Genomic DNA, 23,285 nt, shown 5'->3' with positions numbered 1-23,285 from the left:
GCGGAGGAGAGGGCGGGGGACGAAGCCACACGTGAGCGGAGGGAGGACGCCAGAGAAGAAGGGGGAAAGGCGAGCCCGACGTCGTCGCCGCCGGGGGGGGGGGGGGGGGGGAAGAGGAGAGAGCCATTTTCCGTACAGTTCCAGTTCCCCTTTTACAGATTCCAGTATGAACTATTCCCTCCGTCCGGAAAAAAAGCTTGTCCGCCAAATAAATGTATCTAACATCAAGTTAGTGCTAGATACATTCATTTGAGGAACAAGTTTGGGACAAATTTTTTTGAACGGAGGGAGTACCTACGAAGGAAAACGAGTGAATTTACACTTTCAAATATGTCTATATATATTTATATGTAGTACGTATTAATAAAATATCTAAAAGGACTTATACTATTTAGGCTAATCGTAATGGGAGTATCATAACTACTATCATCCATGTCAACTATTACACAATTTAGATGAGGTGGCATAGAATTCTGGCTGGGCCTTAGATCACAACCCAATACTAGTCCCGAATAAAGGACTGCTATCGATCGAGAAAAGAACAGAAGCAGGACAGCTGCCGCCGCTGACAAGAAAGAAAGGAAATCCTACCCTGTCGCTGCTGCCGGGCGGCCACCGCCCACGCTGTGTCTCGCCTGGCTGTCCCGTTTGGGCGTTCGGCGTTCGCTGTACCCAGCAGGCCAGCAATCTCCCCCTTCCAGCTATTTCTTCGTTGCTTCCTGAAGCAATTGCCCTGGCGAGGCGTTAGACCTCGTTCGATGTTCCTCTAGTCATGTCTCGAGGAGGAGTAACCCCGGCGCCCTGCGCCCTTTGGCATTCTTTTTTTTTTTTTTTTTTTTTTTGCGTGGAACGCCCTTTGGCATTCTGCTCAGTAGCAGCAACAAAGGCAGCTCACATCTCAGACTCTCTCAATTCCCAAATCCCAATTTGAGGCTTCTCGGAGTTTATTGTGAAAATAAGTCAGAAGTAGGAAAAAAACTCGTTTTGGGCGCATGTAACTTATTTTCACCACCCTCTCGCAATGAGAAAAAGCTGGGCAAGGCGAATTAGTAAATTTACTGAAGCTGGGAGGTACCGACGCACCATCCGCCGCCCGTCCTGCTTCATCAAGATTCGTGCTGCCAGACACTGTATAAGTTGTAAATCGAATCCCTCTGCTATACCAGTCAATACAACTGCATACCTAAGACACAACGGTGCCTGACAACTTTTTGCAGGAGAGAGAGTAAGAGAGAATCGAGAGATGGGCGCTGCATGCATTCTCTGTCTCCATATAAATGACTTGTACTTAATTTCATTCTTATATTTTGCATGGTTGATATATGTTAAACGAAATGTCCATTTTCGAAACCTTTTATATATTTGGAATCATGATGACAAGATCTTCAGAACAAGATCAATCTTGGATATATTTAAACTACTTTTTTATTTTATATATTTCAGTTATCTTTGAAATGACTTTCATAAAACACAAAATTGTTTCGTTGTGAAATGATATTTATTTCACACATTTTAAAAGATGGATTTAGGCTCATCAAAATTTATTTCACTCATTTTCAAAAGATGGATTTAGGTTCATTCAAAATTTATTTCACTCATTTTCAAAATATGGATTTTGGGTCATTCAAAATTTATTTCACACATTTTCAAAACTGATTTCACTCATTTTATCAAACAACCAATTTCACTCATTTGATACAACTGATTTCAGTCGTTTCAATTGAAAGAAAAAACATCTTTTAAAAAATTTCAAAAGCTAATTTCGCTCATTTGATACTCGATGCAAAGACCTGATTTTAATTATTTCAAAAAACCTATTTCACACATTCAAAAAGTTATAAATTCAAAAAACAATTTCACTCGCTTCATAAAACATATTTTGCTCACTTATAAAAATACAATTTCACTTATTTAAAAACATTGGATTCACTGAATAAAAAAAATGTAGTTTACTTATTTTCAGAAAGCTGATTTCAATCATTAAAAGAGCTCATTTCTTTATGTTCAAAAAACCAATTTCACTCATTTGAAGAAACATATTTCACTCCTATGAAGAAAATAATTTTACTCAGTTGTGAAAACATATTTTACTCAGTTGAGAAAACATATTTCGAAATTGATTTCACGCGATGCAAAGAATTGATTTCAAGTATTTCAAAAAACCTATTTCACATAATTCAAAAAGTTATCAATTGAAAAAACAATTTCACTCGCTTCATAGAAAAGATTTCGCTCATTTATAAAAATACAATTTCACTGATTTCAAAATATTGGTTTCACTGAATTTAAAAAATGTATTTCACTTATTTCAAAAACCTAATTTCACTTATTTTAAAAAATATATTTCACTAGTGTCGCATCTCTGAAATACACAAGTTCACGTTGAAATATGTTTTATATGCATGATTGTTTTTCTTCAGAAAACAGTTTCAATCATTTCATTTTGAAAAAAGTGAAATTTAAATTTTCATATGACTGAAATAGAAAATTTTAAACTAGTTTAAATATATTCAAAATTGGTCTTGTTCTACATATCACATGTTCATGAATTTGAATATATATATAAAAAATTCAATAATAGAAAGTTAGTGTTTGAAATATCGTCCATCTAAAACAAAGATAAAATGGATGGATTTGTGTGGGAGAGAGAGAGGAGAGATTCTGCATGCATGCATGCGTACCGTTCTTGTTAAAAGGTACTACATCATTCTGACATTGATTAGACTAAAATAAGAAATACAAGAGAATTTTTGCAATAAATACTTTCATATACACATGCACATGGCCCCATAACTTTGAATGTGGTAGTACCTCATTGGTGGGAAGATCACCGGTAGCTCCCGGCTCAGGTAAAAAACACTTTGTCCACTTAAACCCGAAGGGGTTGCCCTAAAAAAAATTTAAACCCGTTGGGGTATAACGAAATGTCACTATTGTTTGACCATATTACATCAGGAATGCCACTGGCAGGCCCGCGGTCACACCCGACCCCTACGCCGAAGAAAAAACACGCGAACTTCCCCTCCGCAGCGAGCCGCCGATCCCCTTCTGCGCTGCTCCTCGGCGCGGCTCTCTCCGGCGAATCTGCATGGCCGGTGGGTAGCCCCCATCTCCCGCCCTGCTCCTCCCTATCGCGCCGCTCGCTCCCTGTCTCCAGCAGCAGCCGACGCCCCACTCCGGCGGAAGGCCCCCCGTTCCCCCTCCCCACCTCCCAGGCCGTGGCCATGAGCTCGTCCGGTAAGGTGACGATCTTCTCCGCTTCTTTGCAAAATTTTCAGATTTGCTACGTGGTGCTGCTGGTAGTGTGGTTCTGCTTTGGCCTGGATGTAGTAGAGGTACCTTCGAGCATGAGCAGTAGTATAATTTTTGATCTGGATGTGCTTTGTCCTGATTTTGCAAAGTATCTACAGTAGTACTGATGGTTGGTCCCTGGTTGCTGCTATATTTTGTATGTGTAGTGTGGTCTGTTCAGTGTGGGTGATTGGTTTTATATTTGCATTACAACAACAAAAAAATGATGTGTTTATCAAATGCTGAAATACAAAGAAACACATTTATCTCTTTTCTGTTGCTGCTGACCTCAAACATATAGCCATTTGCCTGGATTGAAACATGATCTTCAGTTCTATGGATATGTTTGGTTCGAAATTTTCAGCCCGTTAACTGATTACACCGGAACTTGGAAGCTTCACATGCGTTTGTTTCACATGGCCTGTAATCAGGTCCCATGTAATCCGTTTACATCACAGCTCATGGTCGGTACCGCCCACTCCCTAGCTGAATCGAAAACCGTTACCGGGTCGAGCGAGTCGCTTGAATTTAGGTTCTCCCACGCAGATCCTGGATGCCTGGCAATTTACATGTGCAATTTTGATCTTTTTCATCCATTTGTTTTGGATTTGGACCCAATTTCAAGGTAATGCAGAGTTGCTGTTCAGAAAAGATTTTTCCTAACTGTGTTCTAAACCGAACATTGCACTGTACTTGTAAACCGTTACATTGCAAAACAAACAAAGTTGAGTTTTCCCACTCTTTTTCCATTACCAGTATATTCTGATTCAACTACGATTTTTGTTACGATTTCTCATGAGTTATGCAACATAGCTTGACTTCTGTTGCCTTGAAACTGTTTTTTTCCCCTTAGTTTCTCGCCCGGGAAGTCAGCCAATCCTGGCTCCACCTCTGCGTCAAGGTGATGACGGACGAGCAGATGGAGGTGCTCCGGAAGCAGATCTCCATCTATGCCACAATCTGCGAGCAGCTCGTCGAGATGCACTGTGCCCTCACCGCGCACCAGGACTCCATTGCAGGTATGCACTCCCGCACTCCCGGAAGCAGATCTTTCTCAAGGACGTAGCGTTGTTTCTTTCTGAGTAAAATTATACTTTGTTATGAGCTGATGGAATAGGTAGTATGATGATTAGGATCTGTTTATCCATTTTACCAGTTTCTTGGTGAGAATGCTGCTTTTAGCTGTTTGCCAATTCATGCATGAGCAAGCCCCACACATTGCTATTGCTGGTCAGTGCGTTGTTTTTGACTGGTGATGAAAGCACGATTTGACTCTGTTCATGCTAGTAGATGCTTAGTCGTGGATGTACCATCCTTTGAGATTATCTGGTGTTGTTATAGATTGGTTGATGATTGTGGTGGTAATGCAGGGGACCGGTGGTAAGATGTGGTTCATGGTGTGTCATCCAGGGGCGGACGCATGTTGTGGCGAGTGGGGGCCCAGGACCCCGCTCGATTCATCGTCCTCTTCGTACTACGCCCCGATGCTAGCGAGCAGGCCCCCGGTCGGGCTATAGCAGGTGCCCCCACTCCCTTCCAGTTCGGCCTTTCTGTAAAGCCCAATACAAAAAGCTAATCAAGAAAAAAATTCAAGGCTGAAGGCGTGCGTCTACCCTGCTGCCGCCTGCCGCTTCGACTCTGGGAGCTCACAATTAATAGCGAGAAAAACGAAGAGGCGAGCCCTCGGCCGCCGCTTGGTTGGACCATTGGTGGATCGCGGCTTGGCGGGTGCCAGTCCTGTGCCATCCGGTCGCCGGCCACCGGCGGCGCCACCGTCGACGGGTGTACAGCAGCAACGGATGAACGGAGCATCCTCAGCAACTCATCTCTAATCAGGTCTGTAGCACCTCCTCATCTCCTTATCCCAAACGACTACAGAGATACTTCTTAGTTCTTTATTTTGCTTGCTGTTGCCTGACTACACTCTGGTCCTTATTCTTCAGTTGATTCCTTGGTTTATCTCATATCAAATCAAATGAAAACTTGCGGTTCGTACTAGTACAGTAGTACTACTCTATCAGACATGTAGCCATGTACTGTTGGTTCTACCAAAAAATTATAGGATTAGTGTGACACACTACTTGTACTTGGAAAATTTCTATGGAATTCAATCTGGCATGCCATTCTACTACTAGTACTTTTGCTGGCCTGCTAGTCTGCTCCACTAGAATGTTTTGTATCTGAACTTTTACAATTTGTGCTTCCATTATTTGATAGGGAAGAAAAGGGAAGATAATGGAGAAGTATTTGATAAAGAAATCAGCAAATGCCAACACCACCACCCAGCCCCAGGGGGCTATCACCAGCAACAATTCAAGTGGCAGTAGTAATGCATCAAGACCTGCAGGAAAACATAATTCTGCTGTGCCTGAACTAGTTGATTTGAATAAGCTCCCTCGGGATCCAGCTAAAAGGAAGCGAATGGCAGATTATCACCCCAACCAACGTGACGAGATAAGAAGGAAGTATTTGATTTGGGGACCTAATCAGCCCCGCAAATTGGAATTTCCATACAGGGAGATTGGGAAGAAGAAAAAGAAGAGGAGATTCAATCCGGATTGGTATGATGATTATGCTTATTGGCTAGAGTACAGCGAGAAGGAGCACAAAGCCTATTGCTTATGCTGCTATTTGTTTAGGGACAACATTAAAGACAACCACCATGGGCACGATGCATTTGTAGTAGAAGGTTTCAACTGTTGGAACAAGACAGAGAGATTTGTAACTCACGTCGGTGATCGTAACAGCTTTCACAACAGAGCACTCTAGGATTGCGAGGATCTATTAAAGCAAGATCAATCAATCCCTGCAGCCTGGAATAGACAAAGCCAAACTGAAAAGAATGAGCATCTCATCAGGTTAAATGCCGCAATTGATGTTTGTCGATACTTGTTGCATCAGGGACAACCTTTCCGTGGCCATGATGAATCTAAAGATTCTGAAAATAAAGGAAATTACCTTGAGTTGATGGACTACAGTATTAAGCAAAATGATGTTGTTGCTAAGGCATTCAAGAATGCTCCAAATAATAATCAAATGTTGTCTCCCAAAATTCAGAGAGATATTACCGAGTGCTTTGCAAAAGAAGTACTAGGCCATGTGATGAAAGAAATTGGTAATGGTGTGTTCAGCTTATTAGTTGATGAGTGTAGGGATGTTTCCGACAAAGAACAAATGGCGGTTGTTCTCCGATATCTTGATAAGTGTGGACTGGTCCAAGAGAAGTTTGTTGGTGTTGTTCATGTGGAGGAGACAACATCTTCTTATCTCAAGTCTTGCATAGATTTATTATTTTCACAACTTGGGCTGAATCTTGAACAAGTTAGAGGCCAAGGTTACGATGGAGCAAGTAATATGTCTGGTGAGTTTAATGGTTTGCAAGCTAAAATTATGAATGAGAACAAATCAGCATATTATGTACATTGTTTTGCTCATAAACTCAACTTGGTTGTTGTGGCTATTGCAAAGAAGATATTCGAGGTCGGAGATTTCTTTGATATGGTTTCAGTTTTGCTGAATGTCGTGGGCGCGTCTTGCAAGAGAAAAGACCAACTTCGTGAGCATCACCAAGAAGAAGTGAGAAAAGCAATAGGATGTGGAGAGATTGCTACGGGGACTGGACTGAATCAAGAATTATCTCTTCAAAGACCAGGTGACACTCGATGGAACTCCCATTATAAAACATTGTTGGGTTTGTCAAAGATGTTCTCGTCGGTGGTTAAAGTTCTAGAATATGTTGAGAAAGATGGCACAGATACTGGAAAGAGGCGTCAAGCTAGAGGTCTTCTCAAATATTTCCAGACTTTTGATTCTGCATTTTTCTTACATATGATGATGATGATATTAGCTTTAACAAATGGACTATCAAAAACCTTACAGAGAAAGGATAAAGACATTGTAAATGCTATTTCAGATGTGGAATCAACTAAACGGGAGTTAGAAAAGCTCAGAACCAATGAAGGGTGGGATTCTCTTATGAGGAAGGTATACTGTTTCTGTGAGAAACATGACATTCCAGTACTGGACATGGAAGACGCCTATGTTAACCCAAAGAAGCCAAGACAAAAGACCGGTATTAACAATGAACATTATTACCGTGTTGACTGTTTCTTTGCTGTTCTGGATCTGTTAGGAGAAGAGTTTAATGACAGATTTAATGAGGTAAATTCTGAGTTGCTTCTATGCATGTCTGCTTTGAGCCCAAGTGATTTATTTTCTCGTTTTGACAAGGCGAAGTTGCTGAAATTAGCTAAGCATTATCCCGATGACTTTAATCACCAAGATATGGTGACTCTTGAGCATGAACTTGGTCTCTACATAGATAATATACTCCATGATACAAGGTTTTCTAGCTTGGACAAAATAGGTGATCTAGCTAAACTGATGGTGGATACAAGGAAGCACCTCTCCTATCCTTTGGTATATCGGCTTTTGAAGCTAGCTTTGACTCTTCCTGTTGCCACTGCCACTGTTGAGAGGTTTTTCAGCTATGAAGATTGTGAAGAATGCTTTGCGTAACAAAATTGGTGATGATTATTTGAGCCATAGCCTAATTTGCTTTGTGGAAAAGGGACTGCTGGACGAAATTACTAATGAAGTGATTGTTGATCGTTTTCATAAGATGAAAGATCGTCGTGGGAAGAACGAAATGTAAAGATCCAATGCCATACACCTTTTGTGTGTTTACCATCTCCATTTGTATTTTAATGGCTAATACTAATATGTGTTTTTTCTTCGCAGATAACGGCATTTATATTAGAAATGAATATTCTCTTTTGCAAAGCATGAACTGTTGGGATATGAAGTCTTTTTGTAGGCTCTGATCACCTTAGTGTTAACTTGTTGTGTTACTATTGTCTATTGGATAATGTATCTTTTTCGAACTTGGATGAAATATGTTATGACTTGCAAGAAAATTGCTAAATATAGCATATTTACATGTTTATAAGCCTATGTGTAAACATGTTCGAGAGTTTTCTATCGCTGTGTGCCCCCAGTCGGTTTTTCTCCTGGGTCCGCCCCTGGTGTCATCTTCTATCATTAATTATGCAGGGTCCTGTTAATGTGTCTTACTCCCTCCGTCCGAAAATACTTGTCATCAAACTGGATAAAAGGTGATGTATCTAGATGTATTTTAGTTCTAATGGTTCATGGAGGTCACATAGACAGACCTATGGCAAGAGTTGTTTTAGATAGGCTCCTGAACTACAGTTTGCTGAGCCTCTGCACATCCTCAATTTTTCTCTTGGTCTATTCTACTGTAGCAGTTAGTTTATTTTCTTTGTAGTCAACTAAAATCTCTTATTTTTTCAGGTATGAGTCTTGGTAATCTGTACTGTAATCCTCTAATGGTTCATGGAGGTCACAAGATCACCGCGAGGCAGCGATGGACACCAACCCAGATGCAGCTGCAGATCCTCGAGAGCATCTTCGACCAATGTAATGGAACACCAAGCAAGCAGAAGATAAAAGACATCACAGCGGAGCTCTCGCAGCACGGCCAGATCTTGGAGACCAACGTCTACAACTGGTTCCAGAACAGACGTGCACGCTCGAAGCGGAAGCAGGCAGCTTCTTCTCTACCAAATAACGCCGAATCCGAAGCCGAGGGGGATGAGGAGTCCCTGACCGACAAGAATCCTAGATCAGACGGGTCACAGCAGGAGAACATGGCTGTGAGAGCTCACAACCCTGAGAGGATCTCAGAGATGCACCGCCACTTCGACGCAGCAGAGCGTGAGCAGGTCCGTGGTCCGTGGTCCAGCAACGACGCCTCAAGGTCGTAGGGTGGTCTGGTCCAGATGTCCTTCTATGAGAATGTCTATGTTGAATCCAAGTATGTTGAGCAAACACCATATCTCAGTATAACTCCACTGAAAAACCCCACTGAAAGTATTCTGGATCAAGATAGCCCTGCCAAAAGAAAACAAGTTCAATATTGTGTTGCATGGAACAGCAGTAACTAGATCATGGTGAGTGCAGTTCTTGCTACATTGCTAGGTGTAATAAGACTTACTGGAGTACCCTCAACAACAGTGGAGATATGAGCTGGCAATGTTCCTTCCACATCCGGAACCGGAGCAATCCTATTTCTGTGCAAAATTCATTTGAGCCTTGCAGAGAATCTTCCTGTGCTCGTTTGATTGCAACGGTTGCTCCATCATCTAGATTTCCTTTATGGATTTTCCCATAACCTCCTTGACCAATTTCAGCTGAATCATTGAAATTATTTGTTGCTGTAGCCATTTCTTCCAACGTGAAAGATCTCACACCATCAACCTTGACAGAAAACCTCAACAGTACTGCAAAATTATCTACTTCTTTAAGTTGTTGTAGATTGAATTTAATGTCTACTGTAACTTTAAAGTTTACTTTGCTGTAGAGTTGAAACATATCAGATGTTGTCTCTTTAGAACTCGGATCTAATGTATTTGGATGAGGCTGATATAATATATTCACAGTTTAAATCCAGTTTCCAGTATTACAGAAAGACTGATCGAGTAGCTTCCGACTAAAAAAAATGATGCTCCTATATGTTACTACTTTTTTGACGGGTTCCTATATGTTACTACTACTCCCTCTGTCCGAAAATACTTGTCATCAAAATGGATAAAAATGGATGTATCTAGAACTAAAATACGTCTAGATACGTCCCTTTTTATTCATTTTGATGACAAGTATTTCCGGACGGAGGGAGTAGTTACCAGATAAAGCAGCAAGGCATTTCTAATTTGTCAGACAGCAAGGTTTTTATGTGTAGCACATAAAAACTGTTAAAGGAATATACTGACTTACATGAAGGCCTTGAAACTGTTCATGTTTTGAACGTCTTCTCAAATGTAGAAAGCAAAGAAACTACAATAGCAGCAATAATTGTTCCTGCCAAAATCCCAGCTAGTGTGCCCTTTTTTAAACCCGATGACACCGCTCTTGGAAATTCTGTGAAAAAATAAAGTGAAAAAAAGGGCAAAACAACAAGTGGATCATAAAGCTGGATGGAGTATTAAAGTACCAGTATAAAAAAATGAGACCAACCCAAGGGCTAATCTTCGTTGGCATTTTTTTATAGGAGAAACTCCACGAGCACCACCCGTCCTCTTAAAGTACCAGTATGAAACAGCGTGTAGTGAATTTTAAAGTAAGAAAAAGTATGTTCTGCTCCTCCTTAAGTTAGTATGCCCTTTCGAAAGATCTTGGCAATTTTCCATTTCTGTGGTTGGTTCCTCCCATCTCTTAGGAGAGTTTGGGTTCCCATGAAGCCTAGGAAACATATATTAGGGTATGGATCGTAAATTCCCCAATCCCCCTTAACTTGGTGAGCCCCTTGTGAAGGAACCCCTCTTTGAGAAATTCTAGGGATATGAACAAGGATAGTCGCACTTTCAAATTATGTTGTTAAGGAAATTACCTTATAAAATTCCTCAAACAAAAAAACCTTATAAAAAAACACAATAAAAAATCATGGCATTCAGGCTGGAAGAAGACAAAGAAATAACTAAGAATCATTATGTTGTGTGCAATAGTTTATCAATTTTTAACATAATAACACTAAACTCGTATGAACTATATAGCGCATATTCCATATGCTAGGAGAATCAAATTAATAATTCATGGATTTATGATTCTACTAGCATATAAAACAGCCACAGAAGCTCTGCTGATATCCCGTCACCTGTCTTGGCAAAATAAATTTACGTAAGGATCACGCATTTCAACCATTTATTTAATATGGTAGAATTATGAATGGCATCCTTTGGTGCCACCAAAGGATGCCATTCATAATTCTACCATATTAAATAAATGGTTGAAATGCGTGATCCTTACGTAAATTTATTTTGCCAAGACAGGTGACGGGATATCAGCAGAGCTTCTGTGGCTGTTTTATATGCTAGTAGAATCATAAATCCATGAATTATTAATTTGATTCTCCTAGCATATGGAATATGCGCTATATAGTTCATACGAGTTTAGTGTTATTATGTTAAAAATTGATAAACTATTGCACACAACATAATGATTCTTAGTTATTTCTTTGTCTTCTTCCAGCCTGAATGCCATGATTTTTTATTGTGTTTTTTTATAAGGTTTTTTTGTTTGAGGAATTTTATAAGGTAATTTCCTTAACAACATAATTTGAAAGTGCGACTATCCTTGTTCATATCCCTAGAATTTCTCAAAGAGGGGTTCCTTCACAAGGGGCTCACCAAGTTAAGGGGGATTGGGGAATTTACGATCCATACCCTAATATATGTTTCCTAGGCTTCATGGGAACCCAAACTCTCCTAAGAGATGGGAGGAACCAACCACAAAAATGGAAAATTGCCAAGATCTTTCGAAAGGGCATACTAACTTAAGGAGGAGCCAGAACATACTTTTTCTTACTTTAAAATTCACTACACGCTGTTTCATACTGGTACTTTAAGAGGACGGGTGGTGCTCGTGGAGTTTCTCCTATAAAAAAATGCCAACGAAGATTAGCCCTTGGGTTGGTCTCATTTTTTTATACTGGTACTTTAATACTCCATCCAGCTTTATGATCCACTTGTTGTTTTGCCCTTTTTTTCACTTTATTTTTTCACAGAATTTCCAAGAGCGGTGTCATCGGGTTTAAAAAAGGGCACACTAGCTGGGATTTTGGCAGGAACAATTATTGCTGCTATTGTAGTTTCTTTGCTTTCTACATTTGAGAAGACGTTCAAAACATGAACAGTTTCAAGGCCTTCATGTAAGTCAGTATATTCCTTTAACAGTTTTTATGTGCTACACATAAAAACCTTGCTGTCTGACAAATTAGAAATGCCTTGCTGCTTTATCTGGTAACTACTCCCTCCGTCCGGAAATACTTGTCATCAAAATGAATAAAAAGGGACGTATCTAGACGTATTTTAGTTCTAGATACATCCATTTTTATCCATTTTGATGACAAGTATTTTCGGACAGAGGGAGTAGTAGTAACATATAGGAACCCGTCAAAAAAGTAGTAACATATAGGAGCATCATTTTTTTTAGTCGGAAGCTACTCGATCAGTCTTTCTGTAATACTGGAAACTGGATTTAAACTGTGAATATATTATATCAGCCTCATCCAAATACATTAGATCCGAGTTCTAAAGAGACAACATCTGATATGTTTCAACTCTACAGCAAAGTAAACTTTAAAGTTACAGTAGACATTAAATTCAATCTACAACAACTTAAAGAAGTAGATAATTTTGCAGTACTGTTGAGGTTTTCTGTCAAGGTTGATGGTGTGAGATCTTTCACGTTGGAAGAAATGGCTACAGCAACAAATAATTTCAATGATTCAGCTGAAATTGGTCAAGGAGGTTATGGGAAAATCCATAAAGGAAATCTAGATGATGGAGCAACCGTTGCAATCAAACGAGCACAGGAAGATTCTCTGCAAGGCTCAAATGAATTTTGCACAGAAATAGGATTGCTCCGGTTCCGGATGTGGAAGGAACATTGCCAGCTCATATCTCCACTGTTGTTGAGGGTACTCCAGTAAGTCTTATTACACCTAGCAATGTAGCAAGAACTGCACTCACCATGATCTAGTTACTGCTGTTCCATGCAACACAATATTGAACTTGTTTTCTTTTGGCAGGGCTATCTTGATCCAGAATACTTTCAGTGGGGTTTTTCAGTGGAGTTATACTGAGATATGGTGTTTGCTCAACATACTTGGATTCAACATAGACATTCTCATAGAAGGACATCTGGACCAGACCACCCTACGACCTTGAGGCGTCGTTGCTGGACCACGGACCACGGACCTGCTCACGCTCTGCTGCGTCGAAGTGGCGGTGCATCTCTGAGATCCTCTCAGGGTTGTGAGCTCTCACAGCCATGTTCTCCTGCTGTGACCCGTCTGATCTAGGATTCTTGTCGGTCAGGGACTCCTCATCCCCCTCGGCTTCGGATTCGGCGTTATTTGGTAGAGAAGAAGCTGCCTGCTTCCGCTTCGAGCGTGCACGTCTGTTCTGGAACCAGTTGTAGACGTTGGTCTCCAAGATCTGGCCGTGCTGCGAGAGCTCCGCTGTGATGTCTTTTATCTTCTGCTTGCTTGGTGTTCCATTACATTGGTCGAAGATGCTCTCGAGGATCTGCAGCTGCATCTGGGTTGGTGTCCATCGCTGCCTCGCGGTGATCTTGTGACCTCCATGAACCATTAGAGGATTACAGTACAGATTACCAAGACTCATACCTGAAAAAATAAGAGATTTTAGTTGACTACAAAGAAAATAAACTAACTGCTACAGTAGAATAGACCAAGAGAAAAATTGAGGATGTGCAGAGGCTCAGCAAACTGTAGTTCAGGAGCCTATCTAAAACAACTCTTGCCATAGGTCTGTCTATGTGACCTCCATGAACCATTAGAACTAAAATACATCTAGATACATCACCTTTTATCCAGTTTGATGACAAGTATTTTCGGACGGAGGGAGTAAGACACATTAACAGGACCCTGCATAATTAATGATAGAAGATGACACCAGGGGCGGACCCAGGAGAAAAACCGACTGGGGGCACACAGCGATAGAAAACTCTCGAACATGTTTACACATAGGCTTATAAACATGTAAATATGCTATATTTAGCAATTTTCTTGCAAGTCATAACATATTTCATCCAAGTTCGAAAAAGATACATTATCCAATAGACAATAGTAACACAACAAGTTAACACTAAGGTGATCAGAGCCTACAAAAAGACTTCATATCCCAACAGTTCATGCTTTGCAAAAGAGAATATTCATTTCTAATATAAATGCCGTTATCTGCGAAGAAAAAACACATATTAGTATTAGCCATTAAAATACAAATGGAGATGGTAAACACACAAAAGGTGTATGGCATTGGATCTTTACATTTCGTTCTTCCCACGACGATCTTTCATCTTATGGAAAACGATCAACAATCACTTCATTAGTAATTTCGTCCAGCAGTCCCTTTTCCACAAAGCAAATTAGGCTATGGCTCAAATAATCATCACCAATTTTGTTACGCAAAGCATTCTTCACAATCTTCATAGCTGAAAAACCTCTCAACAGTGGCAGTGGCAACAGGAAGAGTCAAAGCTAGCTTCAAAAGCCGATATACCAAAGGATAGGAGAGGTGCTTCCTTGTATCCACCATCAGTTTAGCTAGATCACCTATTTTGTCCAAGCTAGAAAACCTTGTATCATGGAGTATATTATCTATGTAGAGACCAAGTTCATGCTCAAGAGTCACCATATCTTGGTGATTAAAGTCATCGGGATAATGCTTAGCTAATTTCAGCAACTTCGCCTTGTCAAAACGAGAAAATAAATCACTTGGGCTCAAAGCAGACATGCATAGAAGCAACTCAGAATTTACCTCATTAAATCTGTCATTAAACTCTTCTCCTAACAGATCCAGAACAGCAAAGAAACAGTCAACACGGTAATAATGTTCATTGTTAATGCCGGTCTTTTGTCGTGGCTTCTTTGGGTTAACATAGGCATCTTCCATGTCAAGCACTGGAATGTCATGCTTCTCACAAAAACAACATACCTTCTTCATAAGAGAATCCCACCCCTCATTGGTTCTGAGCTTTTCTAACTCTCGTTTAGTTGATTCCACATCTGAAATAGCATTTACAATGTCTTTATTCCTTTCTCTGTAAGGTTTTTGACAGCCCATTTGTTAAAGCTAATATCATCATCATCATGTGTAAGAAAAATGCAGAATCAAAGGTCTGGAAATATTTGAGAAGACCTCTAGCTTGCCGCCTCTTTCCGGTATCTGTGCCATCTTTCTCGACATATTCTAGTACTTTAACCACCGATGAGAACATCTTGGACAAACCCAACAGTGTTTTATAATGGGAGTTCCATCGAGTGTCACCTGGTCTTTGAAGAGATAATTCTTGATTCAGTCCAGTCCCCGTAGCAATCTCTCCACATCCTATTGCTTTTCTCACTTCTTCTTGGTGATGCTCACGAAGTTGGTCTTTTCTCTTGCAAGACGCGCCCACGACATTCAGCAAAACTGAAACCATATCAAAGAAATCTCCGACCTCGAATATCTTCTTTGCAATAGCCACAACAACCAAGTTGAGTTTATGAGCAAAACAATGTACATAATATGCTGATTTGTTTTCATTCATAATTTTAGCTTGCAAACCATTAAACTCACCAGACATATTACTTGCTCCATCGTAATCTTGGCCTCTAACTTGTTCAAGATTCAGCCCAAGTTGTGAAAATAATAAATCTATGCAAGACTTGAGATAAGAAGCTGTTGTCTCCTCCACATGAACAACACCAACAAACTTCTCTTGGACCAGTCCACACTTATCAAGATATCGGAGAACAACCGCCATTTGTTCTTTGTCGGAAACATCCCTACACTCATCAACTAATAAGCTGAACACACCATTACCAATTTCTTTCATCACATGCCCTAGTACTTCTTTTGCAAAGCACTCGGTAATATCTCTCTGAATTTTGGGAGACAACATTTGATTATTATTTGGAGCATTCTTGAATGCCTTAGCAACAACATCATTTTGCTTAATAGTGTAGTCCATCAACTCAAGGTAATTTCCTTTATTTTCAGAATCTTTAGATTCATCATGGCCACGGAAAGGTTGTCCCTGATGCAACAAGTATCGACAAACATCAATTGCGGCATTTAACCTGATGAGATGCTCATTCTTTTCAGTTTGGCTTTGTCTATTCCAGGCTGCAGGGATTGATTGATCTTGCTTTAATAGATCCTCGCAATCCTTGAGTGCTCTGTTGTGAAAGCTGTTACGATCACCGACGTGAGTTACAAATCTCTCTGTCTTGTTCCAACAGTTGAAACCTTCTACTACAAATGCATCATGCCCATGGTGGTTGTCTTTAATGTTGTCCCTAAACAAATAGCAGCATAAGCAATAGGCTTTGTGCTCCTTCTCGCTGTACTCTAGCCAATAAGCATAATCATCATACCAATCCGGATTGAATCTCCTCTTCTTTTTCTTCTTCCCAATCTCCCTGTATGGAAATTCCAACTTGCGGGGCTGATTAGGTCCCCAAATCAAATACTTCCTTCTTATCTCATCACGTTGGTTGGGGTGATAATCTGCCATTCGCTTCCTTTTAGCTGGATCGCGAGGGAGCTTATTCAAATCAACTAGTTCAGGCACAGCAGAATTATGTTTTGCTGCAGGTCTTGATGCATTACTACTGCCACTTGAATTGTTGCTGGTGATAGCCCCCTGGGGCTGGGTGGTGGTGTTGGCATTTGCTGATTTCTTTATCAAATACTTCTCCATTATCTTCCCTTCTCTTCCCTATCAAATAATGGAAGCACAAATTGTAAAAGTTCAGATACAAAACATTCTAGTGGAGCAGACTAGCAGGCCAGCAAAAGTACTAGTAGTAGAATGGCATGCCAGATTGAATTCCATAGAAATTTTCCAAGTACAAGTAGTGTGTCACACTAATCCTATAATTTTTTGGTAGAACCAACAGTACATGGCTACATGTCTGATAGAGTAGTACTACTGTACTAGTACGAACCGCAAGTTTTCATTTGATTTGATATGAGATAAACCAAGGAATCAACTGAAGAATAAGGACCAGAGTGTAGTCAGGCAACAGCAAGCAAAATAAAGAACTAAGAAGTATCTCTGTAGTCGTTTGGGATAAGGAGATGAGGAGGTGCTACAGACCTGATTAGAGATGAGTTGCTGAGGATGCTCCGTTCATCCGTTGCTGCTGTACACCCGTCGACGGTGGCGCCGCCGGTGGCCGGCGACCGGATGGCACAGGACTGGCACCCGCCAAGCCGCGATCCACCAATGGTCCAACCAAGCGGCGGCCGAGGGCTCGCCTCTTCGTTTTTCTCGCTATTAATTGTGAGCTCCCAGAGTCGAAGCGGCAGGCGGCAGCAGGGTAGACGCACGCCTTCAGCCTTGAATTTTTTTCTTGATTAGCTTTTTGTATTGGGCTTTACAGAAAGGCCGAACTGGAAGGGAGTGGGGGCACCTGCTATAGCCCGACCGGGGGCCTGCTCGCTAGCATCGGGACGTAGTACGAAGAGGACGATGAATCGAGCGGGGTCCTGGGCCCCCACTCGCCACAACATGCGTCCGCCCCTGTGTTTAGTAACACAAGAAAGGCAGAACCAAATTATATTTAAGCAACATTTAAGTACACTACTGAATTTTGTAGCATTACTAAATATTCTCAGACGAGCAAAACTAACGTAGTCATCACACAACCAGCATCGGATATTCTCTGAAAGAAACCAGAACACATTCTGAAATAAAGTAATTCTCTACGCCAAAGAAGTCTCATTGGGTATATAAAATGTGCCATATTTTCAAACTAGGCGTCTCTGCTAATTTTGGAGGAAGAGGTCCAGATAAATTATTGGTATCCACAAGCCTGCACAGCAAAGTTAACAACATGAAACAATTTTAAACACAACCCATGCTGCAGACTGCATAACAGGGAGAAAGAAAAGGCCGAACTCAAAATAGAAGCAGTGGTCCACTTACAGATGAAGGAGCTAAGGCAATGTGGACAACTCAGATGGAATTTGCCCACTTAATGAATTATTGTTCATGTAACTAAAGGTCAAAAGGTGAGTCAAGGTTAAAATGATGCTTAAATAAGAGGCAACGTCGGAATGAAAGTGAGAATATTGTTGAACTTACAGATGCTCCAGGCTTTTTAAATTAGCAAACGACATAGGTATGGGTCCAGATAATTGATTTTGGTCGATTTGTAATCTGTTTAAGTTCTTGAGATAGCCAATCTCATCTGGTAGGGAACCGGATAGTTGATTACCATTCAAAGCTCTGCAAAAAATGAGGTAGTAACAATGAAGATTCTTATGAATATTTATTACTTGTATCTAGAGATATTGTACTCATCTTCCACACTATAATTGAAGAACACATTTATCTCTCGACAAAAGGGGATGTAGAAGGGTAAGAAATGTAACCCACACAACAAATGTTGCCACAAGACGAGGAAAAACGCACACCAAATATTGCCACAAGATGAAAAAAATATCAAAGATCTGCTACACTAACTAAGACAAGGTAATAATCAGATATATACGAAACTGCATAGGAACTCATGTGCATATATATTTGAGAGAAAATATGCATTTGACAGTTTTGTACTACGTCCAAAGCCATGTTGTTTAAGCCCAATTACTGCAGCCTTTAGATAAAAAATTTAGAATTGAACCACTGTGCTGTCAACATTAAAGAGATGAGACCAAAACACAAATGCTAACCCCAAATGCTGGATCAGATACATGGGCCTCTATTTATTTTGCTGGAAAATGATATAAATGTTCTGTCATTTTCAACATGCAGGGTTCGGTGCTTAAACTTCTGTGGCTTGACAAGACAAACAGTACCATTGGTCCATGTCCACACTGACAAAGGAGTACAAAAGTTAGCTTGGATAAGAGGAAATATCGAAGAAGAAAACACGTTTTCTTTTTCAGGTAATATTGAAAAACACTTGAACGCAGTAAATTCAGTTAGAAATTTTAATTGTTAATCAAATAGTAATACTTACAACTTGTTCAGCTGACTCTGTCTGGTTTTAAAAATGAACCGAGTATGCGGGGCCCGTAGGTCAGTGGCTGCAAGGAAACCGGGCCTGTCTGGTCGGTTAATCACCGATTCGTGGGAAAGCCGAGGGGTGCGGGGTAAGGAGCCTTGCCGGTGGTTGCCGGCGGTGAACGGCGGCGGTTCTCACGGCAGGAGTAGCGGGTCCTGGACGAGGGCTTCTTCTCTACACCAGGGCTGTACCTCGTCGTTGGTAGGGACGGATGGAGCGGCGGAGGCGACGTGGCCGTACGGCGACGGCGAAGGAGTTCGTCGGGGCGCCCGCCGGAGCCGTTCCCAGGAGGTTAGTGAGCTCGCGCCAGTGCCGTGGAGAGGAAGAACCGGATGGGTATTGGGTAATCGGCCACGCCGACGGACTGGACCTCATACGGGTGGCGGAGTCATGTGCTGGAGCTGGACGCCTGGACGCGGCCGGTCTCACTCAGGTGGAATCGGGCACGGCTTGAGGTGCAGACGCGAGGCAGGGATGGTGTCCACGCATGAGGTGAGCACGGGGGCTCTCAGTCCGGGCCGGTGACGATCACATCGTCCGCTCGGTGCGCGGCGTCCACCGCGGAGAGAGGGACGCGGCTGTCGACTCCTGGCGACGGAGGCAAGCTCCAAGACCCGGGAGGAGGTCGAGGCTCAGACCAGCGATGGAGGAGGGTGCCGGGACGCCGTTAGCCAGCGTGCAGCGTGCGGACACGGAGTGGTTTGCATGCGCGCTGGACTCGTGCGCAAAGCAGAGGAAGAGGCACTCGGATAAGGGCATGCCGGAGCTCCCTCAGGTGCTCCAGGAGCACGGTGGCGCGGCTAAAATCCAAGGGGGGCAGCAGGGCAAGCGGGAGGGGGGGGGGGGGGGGGGGGGGGGTGAGGGGTGGCTACGGAGCTCAACGCGTCGCGTGCAATGTGCTCGACAGAAAGACTGGCAGCTCGGGAGAAGAAAGGTGGAAGAAGGAGAAGCCTTGCGTGTCCTAGGGGACTCAAATGAGAGTGAGGGATGATTGAAGCTTGACGGGAAGCCTGAGACATGAAGAAATAGACCGGGAAGGGGCCAGGCGAACGCAGCGTGGCGTACATGCTCTCGGGTGAACTGGGCGGCGCTCGGGACGAGCAGAAGCAACACATAGTCGCACCTGACAAGCCACACACACGAGTACGCCGGCGTGTGGTTGTTGGCCACCGGCTTCGGTTGATGAATCGATTCGAAGGCACCCACCCATAGGCTTCACTGGTCAGACACACCGCAGCTCGGCGTCTGATGCGTGGCGAGAGGTTTCAAAAGGCCACGTCAGGCACCATCGAAGCAGCCTCAGCCAAATGGTGTGAGCTAATCTCATTGCAAGGATGCGTGCAAATCATCAGGATATATCACAACAAAAGATCCTCAAAAGAAAGACCAAACGGCCACCAGCACCACCACAAACCAAAATCAACCAGTCACCAGCTTTGTACATAACATTTCTGCAAACATCGACATCATCCAGGTTCCAGGACCCACAATTTACTACAGCGACAGCAAAATAAGACATGGGGCACGGCACTACCATTCAAGACATCAAACAGCCACAGCATCGCATACCAAAATCAACAACTAGCCACCAGCTGTGTGCATCATGCACATCCTCCAAGATCCAGCTAAGTTACTACACGAAGAACAAATTAAGACCCTCTGTCAGCCTGACCCTCTCCACCAAATACATGGACATACCATTACAACCAACTACCTGCGCCTGCTAACTTCTACATCATGCCTCAGACTCCTCTTCACGCAATCATGTTGTTCCATCATCAGCAACAGCAACAGCACCCTTGTCCCCAATGTATCTCATCGCCCGGTACGCCTCATAGATGATGCCAAGCCTGTTTTCATACAAAAGAAGAAATTGTTAACAACAGCCGCATCTAACATGTAGTTGCAAAGTTTATTAAGGGGGGAGGTTACTTACTGGGTGGCCAATTTCATCTGTGTAGACCTGCCACTGAACAGCTCCCTTGATATCTCAGCCAATATACCGTTGTTACTTGATGAATACAACTCAGCTTCAAACACGCCTGTCAAGGTCCTCTGCTGCCCTGGAGTGCTGCCAGGCACATGCTGATGCACATGCATATTAATGTGCCTCTTATAACCCAGCTTGCCTTCTCGAGTCTCCTTGAATTTGTCAATACCAGCCGGATCTCCCCTCGCTTGCCTGGATTCCTGCCCATCTTGCCCGGATCCCTGCCCATCTTGCCCGGATCCCTGCCCATCTTGCCCGGATCCCTGCCCAGCTTGCCCGGATCCCTGCCCAGCTTGCCCGGATCCCTGCACAACAGCTTTCTTCGGCACTGTACCTGTCCTGTCATACCGATAAACACTCCTGAGAGTTTGGTCAGGCGAGTTGAAATACGGCTCCCTCCAGTCATCTCCACCATCTGGTTTGTCGTGAAAGACTGCCTTGTACACCTGAAACTCGGCCACATCCATACGAACACTCTGAAGAACTGTGTGCAGCTTCGTGGTGAGATATTCAGTTGCAGGCAGCGGCATCATAGCCACGTGATAGGGCAGATATTGCAATACCAGGGTCATGGTGATGGAAGTCGCATTTAAAGCCTCAAAGTCTTTCTCCAGAGCATCAAAGTTTGCAGGGAACTGATCATTGATTTGGTACTTTGGCATCATCTCTTTCATCCGCTTCTTCATATCATGGGTCTTGGCTGTCGAAGTGCAGCCCTTTCCTGTCGCAGTAGGAGTGGCACTGATCCAGCATGATATCCTGCTCTGGCTGTATTCCAAGAAATAAACATCCTTGGCTTCGAACTCCCCAGCCCAGCTTCTTCCGGCACGCCACTCATCATAGAGGTGATCGCAGCCAGCAAAGTATATCAACCTCCCATGGAAGATAACTTTCAGCAGCTGATGCATATTGCCCAACACTGAGGTATCCAATTCTACCACATCTCTATATGTGTACTCAGATAGAGGCTTCATTGACTTTGGAGTGCCCACGAAATCCAAGCTGGTGTCTCTCACTTCGGATCTCGCATGAGGAAGTTCCGCCTCTAGGAACTTCACTAACGTCCGCCTCAGCAAATTCACGCTGGTCAAAAAACACAAGGCATGTGACGTTAACATTGATTTGTTGGAACAGGAACTTAAACTGGAAAAAATCTCTCATACGCACACACAAAAAAAAGGTTTTAAAAGAGTTACTCACTCTTGGTTATATTTGAGTCTGTTCACAATCCACAGTGCCAGCTCGACATATCCCATATGGAGGACATCGTCAAACTCAACGAGGAAAATGAAATCTTTACAAGGAATGATTGCCATGGCCCTGACTTGATAGCAGCTCTTCTCTCCTCTCTTCCTGCAGCTGCACGAAAAAAAATTGAAATTCATATCAGATCCTTCCATTTTGGTAGCCGAGTATTCATTCTGGGTTTCTTCAACATGGGCCCACCGTGGCTATTGGGCTAACTGGCTATTAATCAGTGGCTATAGGACAATGTATGACAGAAAGTTGTGATATTTGCAGATGGCTTTGCAAGACTTACTTGAGAAGTAGATCCATGAGCTGGTGCTGCACTTTTTCATCAGGCGTAAGAGGGTTAGCCAGAGCTTGTTGGGGACTACTGGACAGAGCTGCGTTACGAACACCTTGCTGAGGAGATGGCTTCTTTCTTCCCGATGAACGGGCTTGCTGCATACTCGTGATCAGATCCGGGAATGCCTCGCTCACCCGGCCGTTCCTCAGCAGAAGGTGGGGTAAGGGATCGCCTGTCACGGTCGCCGTAGCTAGACATAGTGGCGGTGACGGGGGGCGGCGCGGGGGGGGGGGCGGCCGGGGGGTGGGGGAGGGGGCGGCCGAGGGGAGAGGCAGCGCTCCTGTGCAGTCGAGTGGGATTCGAGAGGGAGAAAGTGAACTCGGGACTCGACAGGGGTGGCGGCGCTGCCGAGCGAGAGAGACAATAGGGTTTTTGTGGCAAGCGTGTACTGTAGTAGGCTAGTAGCCCTCGCGCTGAACGCTCGGCGGGCCGCGGCCCATTAACATGTCGCTCGCCCGTCCGCTTCTCTCTCGCTCGCTCGACTTTGCTCGGTTTTTCTTCGGCTGATGATGCTTTGACAGGCGCGCTAGATTAGCCCCGCGCCGGAAAAAACGACTATCATGGTGTGAAAACATGCATGAAAAATTCATTCTACCATCCGGTGGTAGTTACCCCATATATATATATATACTAAGAAAATTGCCCGTGCGTTGCAACGAGGAACACGCTATTAAAACATTGTCATGGTGTGAAAACATGCATGAAAAAATAAAAGGATTATACTTCCTTCGTTTCAAAATAAGTGTCTCAACTTTATACTAAATTTAGTACAAAGTTGTACTAAGGTTGAGACACTTATTCTGGGACGGATG

General features: G+C 42.9%; 4 protein-coding genes and 1 long non-coding RNA gene across 18 annotated transcripts; 1 reads left to right on the top strand and 4 right to left on the bottom strand.

Moving 5' to 3' along the window:
• The first annotated feature begins 2,951 nt into the window (after positions 1–2,951).
• LOC123077345 (zinc finger MYM-type protein 1) lies at positions 2,952–8,912 on the top strand. Of its 12 annotated transcripts, XM_044499626.1 has the most exons (7): positions 3,170–3,237; positions 4,145–4,310; positions 4,662–4,811; positions 4,886–5,127; positions 5,509–6,943; positions 7,205–7,452; positions 8,605–8,912. In XM_044499626.1, the coding sequence occupies exons 5-7, from the start codon at positions 6,259–6,261 to the stop codon at positions 8,608–8,610; spliced, it is 939 nt and encodes a 312-aa protein (XP_044355561.1). In that variant the 5' UTR covers positions 3,170–3,237; positions 4,145–4,310; positions 4,662–4,811; positions 4,886–5,127; positions 5,509–6,258; the 3' UTR covers positions 8,611–8,912. The 12 variants fall into 12 exon arrangements, with proteins under 12 accessions (XP_044355563.1, XP_044355561.1, XP_044355559.1 ...); XM_044499624.1 differs by having other exon boundaries at positions 3,216–3,237; positions 5,509–7,452; XM_044499621.1 differs by lacking the exon at positions 8,605–8,912 and adding an exon at positions 7,522–8,114 and having other exon boundaries at positions 3,216–3,237; positions 5,509–7,452.
• A 3,415-nt stretch (positions 8,913–12,327) lies between these two features.
• On the bottom strand, positions 12,328–14,735 carry LOC123077344 (WUSCHEL-related homeobox 8). Of its 2 annotated transcripts, none has more exons than XM_044499616.1 (2): positions 14,652–14,735; positions 12,328–14,582 (listed from the first exon to the last, which is right to left on the bottom strand). In XM_044499616.1, the coding sequence occupies exon 2, from the start codon at positions 13,494–13,496 to the stop codon at positions 13,026–13,028; it is 471 nt and encodes a 156-aa protein (XP_044355551.1). In that variant the 5' UTR covers positions 13,497–14,582; positions 14,652–14,735; the 3' UTR covers positions 12,328–13,025. The 2 variants fall into 2 exon arrangements, with proteins under 2 accessions (XP_044355551.1, XP_044355550.1); XM_044499615.1 differs by having other exon boundaries at positions 12,328–14,071; positions 14,162–14,732.
• A 366-nt stretch (positions 14,736–15,101) lies between these two features.
• LOC123077343 (zinc finger MYM-type protein 1) lies at positions 15,102–16,589 on the bottom strand. The gene is made up of 2 exons (XM_044499614.1): positions 15,453–16,589; positions 15,102–15,342 (listed from the first exon to the last, which is right to left on the bottom strand). Exons 1-2 carry the CDS (start codon positions 16,576–16,578, stop codon positions 15,317–15,319), a joined length of 1,152 nt encoding a protein of 383 aa, XP_044355549.1. The 5' UTR covers positions 16,579–16,589; the 3' UTR covers positions 15,102–15,316.
• A 17-nt stretch (positions 16,590–16,606) lies between these two features.
• On the bottom strand, positions 16,607–19,634 carry LOC123077342 (uncharacterized). The gene is made up of 4 exons (XR_006436529.1): positions 17,968–19,634; positions 17,809–17,880; positions 17,294–17,695; positions 16,607–17,219 (listed from the first exon to the last, which is right to left on the bottom strand). It is a non-coding gene; the product is annotated as an uncharacterized lncRNA (long non-coding RNA).
• A 669-nt stretch (positions 19,635–20,303) lies between these two features.
• Positions 20,304–22,710, bottom strand: LOC123077341 (uncharacterized). 2 transcript variants are annotated; one of them, XM_044499613.1, is made up of 5 exons: positions 22,423–22,710; positions 22,083–22,241; positions 20,829–21,965; positions 20,607–20,742; positions 20,304–20,525 (listed from the first exon to the last, which is right to left on the bottom strand). In XM_044499613.1, the coding sequence occupies exons 1-4, from the start codon at positions 22,572–22,574 to the stop codon at positions 20,655–20,657; spliced, it is 1,536 nt and encodes a 511-aa protein (XP_044355548.1). In that variant the 5' UTR covers positions 22,575–22,710; the 3' UTR covers positions 20,304–20,525; positions 20,607–20,654. The 2 variants fall into 2 exon arrangements, with proteins under 2 accessions (XP_044355548.1, XP_044355547.1); XM_044499612.1 differs by having other exon boundaries at positions 20,304–20,742; positions 22,423–22,709.
• Positions 22,711–23,285: the final 575 nt, after the last annotated feature.

Source organism: Triticum aestivum, chromosome 3D (genome assembly GCF_018294505.1).
Source record: "Triticum aestivum cultivar Chinese Spring chromosome 3D, IWGSC CS RefSeq v2.1, whole genome shotgun sequence".
Classification (NCBI taxonomy): Eukaryota; Viridiplantae; Streptophyta; class Magnoliopsida; order Poales; family Poaceae; genus Triticum; species Triticum aestivum.
This window is presented reverse-complemented; position numbering and strand designations above follow the sequence as displayed.